Here is a 13,748-nt window from a genome sequence, read left to right as displayed (position 1 = left end):
GTTGACATATTTTTGTAAACCGGTGCCATCTAACTTCCCGGACGCGTCGCAGAATAATGCATATGTAGCTTGATGAGATTGATATGCAAAGCAAACAGCGTTGCTAATGCTGGTTTCGTATGTCTTAATAATGTGTCGACTCTTCTGTTCAGTGTATTACAGTAGCTTGTCTCACTTTTTTACATTGTGGAGATATGTTTGAGTAACTCTTGAAGAGATGCGGTGTTAGGTATACGGTCGCGATATAAATTCAACATGACGAGGAAACAACATAGCTATTCGATGTTGGTAGATTTCGGGTTCTTCATGATGATGGAAATCATCCGTGCTGGGGTTTTGATACCTTTTTTGGAAACGTTGTATCCTAAGAATTAAAGTTATGCTTGACCGAAGCGATATTTCGATGAATTTATTATGATATGTCATGTTCCTCTGGTCTACTCAGCATGGTTCTAATATATTCTCGGTGCAGATACCCATTCTCTGGTGCCAGAAGTACGTCGTCAATAAATATTATTTTATTTTTACTTTATTAGACTGAATTTGTTGACTTATTAGCACCTATGTATATAAATTATCAAAACGTGCTGAACGCGATACATATTGCTCATACTTCATAACGTCGAATGGGGGAAATATCTACGTTATAATTATTTATTTTAATATAGTTACGTATATAATCTCGATCACTGTCTGTTAGTAGGGACCAACTTTCTAATTCAACTAATACTTCTAAATTCATACAGCTTTCTATTATTCTTTTTATAGATACCATCGTTAAAAAATCTGACTGCATAATTCTTAATTCTTTCAAATAAATGAGAGGATTGTTATCCAAAACCTTTGACACAAATTCATCGGTAAGTTGTGTTGCTGTTCCTATTTGAATAAACTCTACATTGACACAATTTGACAGTAAAAACATCAATTGCTCGTCTGTAAAACTTGATACACATGTTAATTTTTTTAAATTCCTAAATGGTAGAATTTCTAACTTTTTTGTATACAAAGATGTATGTTGAATCAATGTACAGTTGTAGAAGGTCAAACTCTCAAGTAATGGACACATTTGACTTATGTACATTAAAGCATTCAAATCTATTTGATCAACATGTTCGAGATGTAATTTTATTATGTTACATCCCTTAACTTGAAGTACTTGTTTTATTTGATCAGCATAAAAATCACACGATAAAAGTTTCAGGTCACACAAATCTTTCAAACCTATTAAAACCATCAGATCACTTTGTAGTGTATTATGAAACACAGTCATTATACTAATAGAAGGACACATTTGTACTGCTAACTGTAAGTGATAATTCGTAGCATATCTACTTACATAAACCTTTAGATTCAGTGGACAACTCTCGGGACAGTTTATGTGAATAAATTCCAATACTTTACCTATTTCATCACATCGGCCGATATCTTCCAAATTAGGACAGTTAACCAATAAGTTAACATATCCTTCCCAAGTAACAAATGTGTGATATAGCTGGATACTTTTTAAAGATTTTAACTTTGTTATAACGTTGATACTTTCATTCGTGATACATTTAGAACAAGACACATCTAATTTCTTCAATTTCGTGCAGTTCTCTACTATACATTTTAAAATATTATCAGTGCAGTCATAATTTATAAATAAATATTTGAGACAATGCAATTGCTTAAGGGCATTAATAACTGATTCTTCCATGTCTGCAGTCTTCCAGCCACCAGAAAGAGAACCTAAATTTAAATATACTAATCCCGATAACATATGTAGCTTAGAATAGAAAACAGATCGCATCATTTTCGGTATAGTGTCAATTGATATAAAAGTAAAATTTTTAGTAAATAGTACCTCAGTCATTTTTATTATTACATTCATTTGACTCACGAATCTACCCATTGATCCCCGAAACCCCAAAGAATGTTTCATCTTTTCAGAAAGTTCAGAAAGGGCTTTAATAGCTTCATTTACTAATTTGTCATGAAGCATCCATGGAACAAAAAAACTTAAGTGACGGCGGATGTTCTCTATATGCTGATTTAATGTTGCTTGAGCTTTGTTTGGGTTTTGTTGAGCAAGTAAGGCGATTGGATTCATATGAATTTCAGCTTGATTTGCTATCCAATGGCCGAGCTTCGTCAACGCCAGACTTTCAAGTCGTTTCGGTTCCTTGTATCTTGTCATGATGAAACTACAATCAAATTTAAATTATGTTATTTATACCTACTGTGTTTTTTTAAAGTATTGGCTTAGTAAAAAAAACTACCTAAAAATAAGGCGAAGCGAATTAATAATGAATACACCTAAGTAGGTATATGGAATATACCTACGTGCCTTAATAAAATGAGTAATTGAGTTAATTTGATGAAACTATAACTAGGAAAGTAAGTAACTACATAGTAAAATACTATTCAATGAAACCGATAAAAATTAATTAATAAATATTCCCCACTTACCACACTTTTATTAAAAATTCTATTGTAATTTATTGAAAATAGTAATGCGTCGCAATTTTTCTCAACTGGTCGACGGCTATTATTCCTCTTTGCACAACATATGATATCAAAAAAACTTGTAACGAAACAGGTGGCGATTATAGTAATCGAAACAAGAGCAAGTAAGATTTTAATTTCAACAACACTAATAATTGTTCAGGAGTATAAAATGCCGATTATACGTTTGCATGGATCGGACAACACATATGTAACAAACCTATTTTTAACCCGGCTCAGATTTTTAGACTTATTCTAATGTTACTATCAAATGAATTTCGTTTTACATAACAAACCTATTGAAATTTTAAAAATTATACGTCTACGAAATTGAAAAAAAAAGCTTTTTGGAACGAAGTTCCTTACGGCAGGCTTGATATTTGGCTGGGCGAGCGAACTGAAAAAAATGTGATACTAAAACCGTAAGAAAAATATATAACGGAAGTGACGTAATATCAGTCACACGACTGTATTATAATATGATGTTTGTAAAACTAAAATATTACTAGTAAAGTTTTTTTTAAATTATTTATGTAATTTTATACTGTCGACAAAAATAAATATAGTTGAATAGTTTGAAATATTATTATTATTATTTTGTTTGATTTATTTTATTTTACGGTATTTGTTATTTTCTAAAATACAAAATTTCCTAAATACTTTTATGTACTTAATTAAAAACCAATCAACAAAATTAAAAAAAAAAAAAATCAAGAATTAGAATATATACTTATAAAATTCAACATTTTTTTTTTCAAATTGTGTTGCTTCTATACTACCTGGTGTCCCATGACACCACCTAATTTTTTATACATCTAATATATACATATAATATTGTTTATTGCTTCGTATAGATTTTCATAGAAAAATGTATCCTTAGATTCGTTTAACAAATTGAGATATTTATTTAATCAACAATTTAAGAAAAAAATAATAGTCGGAACAAACACCTTCAAACTAATCTTTTCTCTTTAAGTTTTCGCGGATTTAACGTAGGTATTGTAACTAATTCTTAAGTTGGCCATTGACGATCAGTTTTTCCCGTCAGTTTAACTGATCAGTTTTTCGCGTCAGTTGAAATATTTGCCCACTGACTGGCGTCATTCCGGCTCTTCATTTTTCGTCCGACCGGGCTGTTTAAAGGACGTGTAGGTACTACCTATTTTTGTCGACAAAAAAAAAATGGATTCTGATTAAGAAGAAGAAACATTAATTCTTAAACAGCTACTGTTTGTTGCCATATACTGGTCTACAATGGTCTATAATTTTATATGAACAGTTTTTATTATTAGTTGTACCTCATCTGTAATAAGTATGTCAATGGCAATTTATTTATAAGTATTATTTATATGTATTTATAAAAGAAAAGTATCATTCCATTAATTACTGTAGGAAGAGATGACCGTGTGTATATGTTATAAATATAAAAATAAAAATAGTAGGTGTGTAAAATAAAACTTTTTGTCGATGCTGTTTAATTTTATAATTTTCGTCCGTTTTCCACAAACATTTTGAATTTTTATATTTTTCAATAAATTCTGTCATTATGACTCGTCTAGGGGACACCGACGCTGACATTTTAAAAACAAAAACTACACTAGTGCACTCTCAATCACCGCGGACGCTGCGAGCCACAGAGTACTATGGTATAAACAGCTGCGAGCAAAATGACGCGATTGGTTGGCACGACGATTACACACACACACACGGGCAGTTCGGCGTAGGGCTGTTGATATTTTTTAAAATATCGATATATCGATATTTTTTTACGATTTGATATAATCGCCTTTGTTAAAAAAAAAAAACAATCATAAATCGGCTCAAAAATAATTAACAAAGTTTATAATTCAGTATATTTGTTAAACAAATTAAATTATGTGTATTAAAATGTAAGGTTTTAAGTAATTATTGTTCAATTTTAATAAAATAATAATGTGTAGCAATATTTAGTAAGTTTTTAAACATACTCGTTGTTTTATATGCGCAGTTGTTTGACTATTACGATTATTAGGCACTAAAAGATTGATTATAGAAGTAATTCGTTCAAATGCTATAGATGTAGCAAAATAAATCTAATATTTAACAGCTTTTTTTGTTGATTAAATAATATTCAACAGCAGTTTCCGATAGCACCACAGTGAAATGTTTACTATCAATCCAAAATTGTAGTGCATTTAATGACTTTGAAATATTTGGTTGATCTAAATACTGCTTTAATTCAGCATGTATTGTAGGTAACAAAAATTGTTACAAAAAGTCATTAAACAAATTTTTCAAGTGTAATATCATATTTTCATGCCTGTCCCATAAGGATCAAGTTGTTTCTTTTTCTCTGCGTGGAGAAGCGCCTACGAAAATTACATTTCGTTTTAGGATAATTACTACTAATATTATAAATAATATTATAAATGAAAATGTGTTTGTTTGTTACGCTTTCACGCGAAAACTACTTAACTGATCATCATGAAACTTTGTACATATATTCTTGGAGGTATCAGAGCAACATAGAATACTTTATATTAAATATATATTTTACGAAAGATAAGATCTCTCTACTTATTTAATGGCTTCAAAGCGAGAGAAAGCGGGTAAAAGCTAGTATGTAAATAACTTAACTAAAAGAAGATAATTGTATTTGCTCGCAGACGAAAAAAAAGCGACTTCAATAACATTGACAAGTAATACAACGTATGTAGACAAAAAAATAGTCAAGTAAATGCGCGTGATCTAAGATAACTCCAAAAGTTGTAATCAGATCTCGACGAAATTTAAATATAACCACGTGGTAAACATCAGCTTTTGATTAAATTGAAAATCATCAAAATCGGTACACGCAGTAAAAAGTTATGCGGTATAATACAACGTAGGTCGACGAAAAAGTAGTCAAGTAAAAACGCATTATTATATCAAATAAATTTTAGTGGAACCAAATGACACGCAACACCTTTCGATTAAAAAAAACTTGTCGAAATCTGTCCACCCAGTCAAAAGTTCTGAAGTAACACATAAAAAAAAATACAGTCGAAATGAGAACCTCCTCCTTTTTTGGAAGTCGGTTAAAAATAATGTAGTGTAAATAAAGTTCCGTAGATTAAGTTTATTATGTTCTAGTTTAAATAATTGACGAGAAAACATAAACTAATAAAAATTTACTTAAAAAAAAAACGAACCGTTACGAATCATAAGTCTGTCTCTCTTTCTTCTTTCACTTACTTATGTATCCCTCTCAACTTCCATTTGCCTCGCCTGATCACACTTTTCGTAACACTCTCAGCACGAATTTACCCATTTACTTCCCAAATCAAGCGTGCGTAAAGAAGTTTTACTTCAAAATATCGAGTGTCGATATTTAAATTTCAATATCGAACTATCGATATATCGTCAAAAAAAAGTATTAGTAATAAATATCGATATTTCGATATATCGATATTTTATCAACAGTGTAATTTCGGCGCGACGCGCCGGTATGGATTGGCGTGGCTGACCAGTTCAACTGATCAGTTGAACTGGTCAGTTAAACTGATCAGTTTTTCGCGTCAGTTGAAATATTTGCCCATTGACTAGCGTCACTCCGGCCCTTCAGTTTTCGTCCGACCGGGCTGTTTAAAAGACGTGTAGGTACTACCAATTTTTGTCGACAAAAAAAATGGATTCTGATTAAGAAGAAGAAACATTAATTCTTAAACAGCTACTGTTTGTTGCCATATACTGGTCTACAATGATCTATAATTTTATATGAAAAGTTTTTATTATTAGTTGTACCTCATCTGTAATAAGTATGTCAATGGGCAATCGATCATGCACGGTGTCGTTAATGCCATTAATTATAAATTTATTTATTTATTTCTAAGTGTTATTTATATGTATTTATAAAAAAAGTATCTGTATCAGCCGGCAGTTACCTATACCACAAGCATTACATTGATTACTGTAGGAAGAAACGACCGTGTGTATATGTTATAAATATGTATTAAAAAAATAGTAGGTGTAAAATAAAACTTTTTTTAAAAATGTTATAATTTTCGTCCGTTTTTCACAAACATTCTGAATTATCATATTTTTCAATAAATTCTGTCATTATGACTCGTCTAGGGGACACCGTCGCCGACGTTTTAAATACAAAAACTACACTATAATAGACTTGTGTAACTCATGAGTGAGTGATACAAATGAAACATATCTTTTCAAGTGAGCTAATCTCTCATCAGCTCACTTACGTTTCAAATATATCTCCAGCTCACTAGTCTTATGATTCATTTTCGAGAGACTGACGTACTGAGCGGGAGTAAACGAGACTGAGCTAGTGAGCCACTCGATCGGACGATGGCGTTTATCATGCGAAAGAGAGAGATAGTTAGTTATGGCTCTGTATCTTTTCGATTCATATTTCACAAGGTCATAAGGGGCCTACTCAAAGCACTGCCTGCAGGGCCTGCTTGCAGTTACTGCCGCAGAGGATGTTGCTCCACAAAGCACTGCAAATCATTTACGCGGCATACGTTGTCGTGTTCACTTGTGTTCTCTTTGTCCTTGCCTAAATTCGTCAGTTTTTATAAATGGCTCCTACATTATTCAAACACCAAAAAATAGCATTGGGTTTGACTGTAATGAGTACTTGTAGCGTTCAAAAGAAAAAAAGGAAGCACTGGTGTAAAAAAGTTTTATATTTTTCATGTAAAAGCGACATAGCCTGCGACCGCATATCTTTGTTATGATAATGATCGTGGTTAGTTTTCCAAAGACATGGCAAATCCCTATACAATTAGATTACGTCCCTCCACACGTCTTTTTCTCGCTGGCTCATTTTTCTTGAAGAAAACAGAGCCAAACAAATAATATAATAAAACCAAACCAACTAACTGATTAATTGCTAAATGACAACCACTGACAAGACAAACCCCAGGTCAAATAGAGTAGACAAACGTCGCAATGTACCGACGTAAACAAAATGGTGGTCTAAATCGGCCCGACCGAGCTACACATGTCCCTGATTGCAGTTTACGGAGTGGGGAGATCGTGTGTCGGGCTGGCAGAACGACACTGCGGCCCTGCGACAGGGTGAACAATTAAAATATCGGCCCTGCATGCATACATACAATACGATCGGCAGTGGCACTGCAAGCAGGGCCCTGCAGACAGTGCTTTGAGTAGGCCCCCATAGACTCAATCGTCTTGCTTTGAACAAGCGAAAAAGTATTTTTTTCCAACCACATAAGGTTGCATTTTGGTTGCTTTATAAAATTATTTCACTGAGCTAAATGAGCTGAAGAGCTAAATGAGTGATATTTGCATTTTGGTTGCTTTATAAAATTATTTCACTGAGCTAAATGAGCTGAAGAGCTAAATGAGTGATATATATCCTAAGATCAAAATGATATATATCTCTCTTTTCTTTTCAGTGATATAAACTTCGCATGGCTACACTATAATCCATTTCACATAGGATGGGTACGGTGACATTTGATATGTTCCAATACACGCTCACTATTTTCAACAAATCGGATAAATATACATTTTTAAAAATCATCAATTAGTTTCCAAAGCAAATAATAATGCTTGATTAGATTGAAATTGTATTTATATATGCGTTTTTACATTTTAAACAAAATAAAAAAGGTACAGAAAAAATGATAACTTAAAATTACAGGCATGAAACGAAACGTTTAATGATAGGGATTGACACGTAGTAATCGGCTAAAATAAATAATCGTAACGGCCATCTTGTGAATCGCGTCATCTCACTGACTCGAGATATCTCAATCAGTACTTTCTGTCTCTTGTATGCTTCCCGTGTTTTGGTTTTGCCAGTTGCTATAGTTGTATTTGTTGCTGTTTTATTGTTGTTAAGTTCTGTTATTATTCTTTTTTAATTATTCATTTTGTGAGTGTGTTCTGTTCTGTAAAATGCCAAAAAGAACAAAAGAAGACCGTTTCAAACACTCAATTGGTTGTCCGCTTTCGGGAATACTTTGAACGAGAGTGAGAAAATAGCGTTCCATTATTATCTGTCAACCACATAGTGGATCGAGTTGCACAGGCACTTGAAATTAGGCGTAATACAGTGTCAAAATTACTTCAGCCTATCGCAGTCCACTGTTGGACATAGACCTCCACAAGCTCGTGCCAAAAAATGGCGTGAACTCATGTGTGTTGCCCATAGAGCAACACGGAGGGGAGTAGCCATTGCGTCTGCTACCGATACAAAATTGTCTGTCATTTTTTGCGGGGGGAAATTACACACGTGCACACTTTATCTAATTCCCACACAAAAATAATCGTCTGTCACTACGAAACTCACACATACTAAATTAAAATCACACTTACATTTTTCACACACACATAGATACATTCTGTGTCATTACAGTATAATGACACGCCGCAACTACACTGACAAGTTTCTTACAGCCATGGTTGTTACAACTGTCGATATCCATTATCGATAAATTCAAGTACTCGGTTAGGGAAATAAGGTTTTTAAAGTGATATAAAGGTAAGATGTTATTATAAAAATAGACTTAATTTATTATATACTACAAATCAAACATCTTCATGTAAAATAAACGATTATAAAGAGTAAAGATTTGATTGTTTGTTTGTTAGCATTGAATAGGCTCCGAAACTACTGGACCGATTGAAAAAATTATTACACCGTTGAGAAGCTACATAATCCTTGAGCGACATAGGTTATACTATATTTTCAAAAATATTAGGGATCCTTACTAAAACTCTAATAATGTAACCCAAGGGATAAAAAAATAACCTAAAAAATTCCTTACATTGCGTACGCTGCAAAAACTAATGATAATAGAAATATATAATGTAGTAAGACTTTGTACAATACATCATTATCTACAATAATTGTATTTGCTCGCAAACGAAAACAAAACTGACTTCAATTACATCGACAAGTAATACTACAATATACGTAATATATACGCGTTATCAAAGGTTACTCAAAAAGTTTATCAAAGTGATGGACGAAATTTTTTTTATGGTACGGTTGTCATTAATTTCTAACTATTATAATTATGTCACAATACGTTTGGTGCAACGTTGTTGTGCCAAACAATGCCAGTTTACAATAAACGATTTAAAGTTAACATACATTTTGAGGAGTTGATGATGTACACGGTGATGTCAACGAATCGGCGTAACACTAATGGCATCATAAGATAGCTTGTCATCTGCTAGATTTAATGATTTGTTGATGACTCTGAAAGGATGGACATTGTTCATTTTCAAAGTTGATAAATCTAAGCTTCATTTCACTACTATGACTAAGGTGAACCATATCTTGATTACCTTGTAAATGAGACAAAAAAAAAACTTACGGGACAAAAACAGTGTGGCGTTAGTGTTGGTTTGGTGCCCTCGAGTAATCCTTGTATTGTTCGCCAACACTTAAAAGTTAGTGGTATTGATATGATCTGAACAAATTACACTATTTTTTGTGGGCGTCCAAGTTAATCTGTTATTACCATTTTTTCCATGTATCCCTTAAATTTGGATTTTTAGAAAACCTGCCAAATTTTTATGTTAAACATTATGGTGGAAGTTCACATTAAGTAATTCTAGTAAAATGTATTAATACTCATAATACGTGTATTATATTTAATTTAATGCAATTTTATTATATAACTATGTTTATTAAAAAAAGCTAGCAACATAATATTTTAAATAAATCAAAATCTCAAAAATGTCTGTCTCCTCTTTTGCCTTTGCCATTTTTATCGATAACCATCTACAAACAAACCGGTAACAACACTATCGCTCGGTGACAGTGACTTCTCGGAAATAGACTCCGATCAGTCGCTCGACTGATCCGCATATTGTATGCGGGCGAGCAGCCTGTGTTGGTAAACAAATCGAGTCAACACGAACGATAATATTTGTAATTTTTAAGTTTAAAAAAGGTTTAAAAGAAGTATACAAGTAATAATGTGATTAAAAAATACTTACGTGTGAAAGGTAACGCCATGTTTTAGTAAATTTGACGTGGCAGATCTTTTTTTGCAGTAAAAAACAGAACAATTTGGCATTTTTTGAAGGACGTTGATTCAATCGCGCAACTAGATTTAGTCTAGTGATCAGTGCAGCGGCAACTAGTTTTATTGTTTGCATATGGCCATTTGGCCTTATACCTTGACAGAGGGGAACGCCTGTACATGGCTACTCCCCTCCGTGTTGCTCTTTGGTGTTGCCTATAGTCACCACGCTGGGCGGGTTGGTGACCGCAGGGCCGGCTTTGTCGCACTGAAGACACTGTTGTCCGTCTTCGGCCTGTGTATTTCAAAGCTAGCAGATGAATGGTTATCCCGCTATCAGTCGGCTTTATAAGTTTCAAGGTGGTAGCGGAACTGTGTTAGCCCTTAGTCGCCTCCTACGACACCCACGGGAAGAGACGCTGGTGGCTATATTCTTTATTGCCGTAGCCACACAGCTTAGTGTCAAAAGTAAGTAAAGAAAAGTATGGTGACACCAATATGGAAGATAATAAGTTATCGACTCCCAAAAAGAGGCAAAGGAAATAAATGTTTGGTGGTTGAGGTTGAATATGATTATTAGCGGAGAAATGAGTTGCCCACAGTTTTACAATAATTAACGTCTTTGAAAGGTGCTAAATTATTTAATGGAAGTGTGACATAATTATGGCAACTTTTAAATAAAATTGGATTTCCATAAAATAAAAAAAGTTAAAAAACGGAAAAGTGCGTGAAAACTTTGTGAAATTCTTAGAAAAGGCGAAAAAATTACGGATTGGAACAACGTAGTATTCCTTGACTAGACATAGTTGAACGCCAATCATACTGTTGGCAAAGTATGGACAGACGACACTGCTCATTCTTCGACTAAAGTACCGGAGGGTAAAGGCGAACGACTAATAATTTGCCACGTGAGCTTTGTTATTGTCGATAACTCATTTCTCGCGTTTAATACCACCCTTAAAATATTATTTATTCACTATAGCGATGATTAATTTTTAATAAGCAGTTAAAATTTTTTTTTTATGTAATCGATTAAAGGTTAACCGCATTTGTACTCGATAATCGAATTACATCAATTAATTATGCATGGTCACCTCACTATAGAGTTAATTTGACATGTGTCACCGTACCCATCCCACGTGAAATAGAGTATAGTGCACTCTCAATCACCGCGGACGCTGCGAGCAAAATGACGCGATTGGTTGGAACGACGATTACACACACACGGGCAGTTGGGCGTCGGGTTGTTGATATTTTTTAAAATATCGATATATCGATATTTTTTCGTTTTGATTTAATCGCCTTTGTTAAAAAAAAAAAAAAAAAAAAAAAACAAACATAAGTCGGCTCAAAAATAATTTACACAGTTTATAATCTATCTATACATATCTAAAAGCGAAAGGTCACTCATCACGAAGACTCCGAAACTATAACACCTACGAACTTGAAATTTGGCAGGTAGGCTCCTTATAGGACGTAAACATCCGCTAAGAACGGATTTAACGAAACTCGACTCGTTTTCAAATTATTACTGAATGTGCCTTTGCGCCAAAAACAACGATGGAATATAGAACAAACTACTGTTCGTTGTTTTTTTTTTTTTTTAAACAATCTCTTTGAACGAATTTTATTAACAACTAAATTCAAGTATTATAATAATCTATTGATGAAAAAAGATTTGTGTGGTTTTATGAAATCACGTTACAAGTAAAATTTTAGTGAACAAAAACATTTACATTCATACACAAATCAAAACACACAAAATTAACTCTAAACAAATTTTTAATATCATATCAAAAATCAACCCGGGATCGACAGCCGGGATCGAACCTGCGTCTCCAACTTATCCTGTCAGTGCTTTAGCCAATTAAGCTATGGAACGATGTAACCATGATGTAACGATCGAAATTTTTGATATGTGGTAATGTGGTAACACAAAAATAAATCTTACGAATTAAAATTAACTCTATTTACCGATATTTTTAATGGCAATCGCAAACGTTACCGAGCCCTGACAAGGACCTTAATGAGCCTTTACAGTGACGATATTCCGGTTATTCCGGTTCGATCATGACCGCTGAAGTTACCGTTCCACTAAAGTAAAAAACGCCGCCAGCATTGTGGGCAAATTTTATAAGTGGAACGCATATTTGGGTGCTGTCAAGTGTCAGGTGTCAGCTTTGTGCTCGCAATATAGTGGCATGATGAATGGGGGTTGTGTGTGAATATTTCGCATGATTGGAGTAAAAGTTAATTCAACATGTATTTCCGGGAGTTTATTGTTGCGTTTTTGCAGAATCGAATGAACATTCACAATTAGATATTGACAGTTGTTTTTTTTTTTATATTCTAGCCACGTTTAATGAAAGTCAACTTCGACCCACCTATATTTTGTGGCCGATGTGGTCGTGAACAGTGACGTCATCTATAACGTCCAGCGACCGCTCGCGACGATCAAGGACCGTAGATGGAACGCTAGAATGGGTTATAGGGTCGTTACGGACGCTTAGTGGAACGTGGCCATAGTTGCACGTTAGTCTGTGTGACCAGATGTCATTTAACGAACCTACTGTTTGTGGTCTTGTGGAGGTTAAAAACTATTAAATTCTATCAAAAGAGAACGAGAAAATATTAAAAATCTATTACATGTTTTCGCTGTTGTGTTACAACGAAAAAGTATAATATTGTTCTCTTGATTATAACGATAAAACAATAAGATGAACAAAGAAAACACTGTAAATTAGATAAATCAATGTTTATTATTTAAAATTAAAATATACAGAAATATAGGTATTTTTTAATTGTGGTCGATTTATGGTCGGTTCATTATGTTGGGTAACTTTGTCTTAAAGCTGTTTTGAGTCCATTAATTTGATTTGAAAGCCCTATTTCTTATCATCTGTAACCTATTCTACTTTTTATTGAAATTTTGTGTTTTACTCGGAATTGATAACTGTGGGAAGCCCCTACATTCCAAGAACAATAATATTTAATCCTTAGTACCTATAAATAGAGCGTAAATTGGCTTGTTTAAAAAGAGGCTCATATAAAATGCCCCTGGGAAATACCATAGTCTTGGGTAGCAAATGTAAGATGTACTAAAAAGTTACGTTACTTAGTAAGGTACGAAATGTAATAGTACCAAACGTCAATCGCTATCGCGGACCTAATCGGACTAATCGTGCACTGTAACAGTACTATCAACTGTATAATCTATGTTACTTGAACTACGTTAACCGTGGTCCGACGAGTTTGTATTGTACGTCTATGGGTCCG

At 33.5% G+C, this 13,748-nt stretch overlaps 1 protein-coding gene across 2 annotated transcripts; it reads right to left on the bottom strand.

Annotated features, from left to right (window-relative positions):
• Nucleotides 1-534: 534 nt before the first annotated feature.
• Nucleotides 535-2,835, bottom strand: LOC123669152. Of its 2 annotated transcripts, none has more exons than XM_045602784.1 (2): nucleotides 2,452-2,835; nucleotides 535-2,186 (listed from the first exon to the last, which is right to left on the bottom strand). In XM_045602784.1, the coding sequence occupies exon 2, from the start codon at nucleotides 2,177-2,179 to the stop codon at nucleotides 608-610; it is 1,572 nt and encodes a 523-aa protein (XP_045458740.1). In that variant the 5' UTR covers nucleotides 2,180-2,186; nucleotides 2,452-2,835; the 3' UTR covers nucleotides 535-607. The 2 variants fall into 2 exon arrangements, with proteins under 2 accessions (XP_045458740.1, XP_045458741.1); XM_045602785.1 differs by lacking the exon at nucleotides 2,452-2,835 and adding an exon at nucleotides 2,262-2,313.
• Between the last annotated feature and the right edge of the window lie 10,913 nt (nucleotides 2,836-13,748).

The sequence above is a fragment of the Melitaea cinxia genome, chromosome 3, assembly GCF_905220565.1.
Source record: "Melitaea cinxia chromosome 3, ilMelCinx1.1, whole genome shotgun sequence".
Classification (NCBI taxonomy): Eukaryota; Metazoa; Arthropoda; class Insecta; order Lepidoptera; family Nymphalidae; genus Melitaea; species Melitaea cinxia.
This window is presented reverse-complemented; position numbering and strand designations above follow the sequence as displayed.

Bases quoted from the DNA above. Each gene is read 5' to 3' on its own strand.
- LOC123669152 (XM_045602784.1), bottom strand. From the start codon at position 2,179: ATGACAAGATACAAGGAACCGAAACGACTTGAAAGTCTGGCGTTGACG.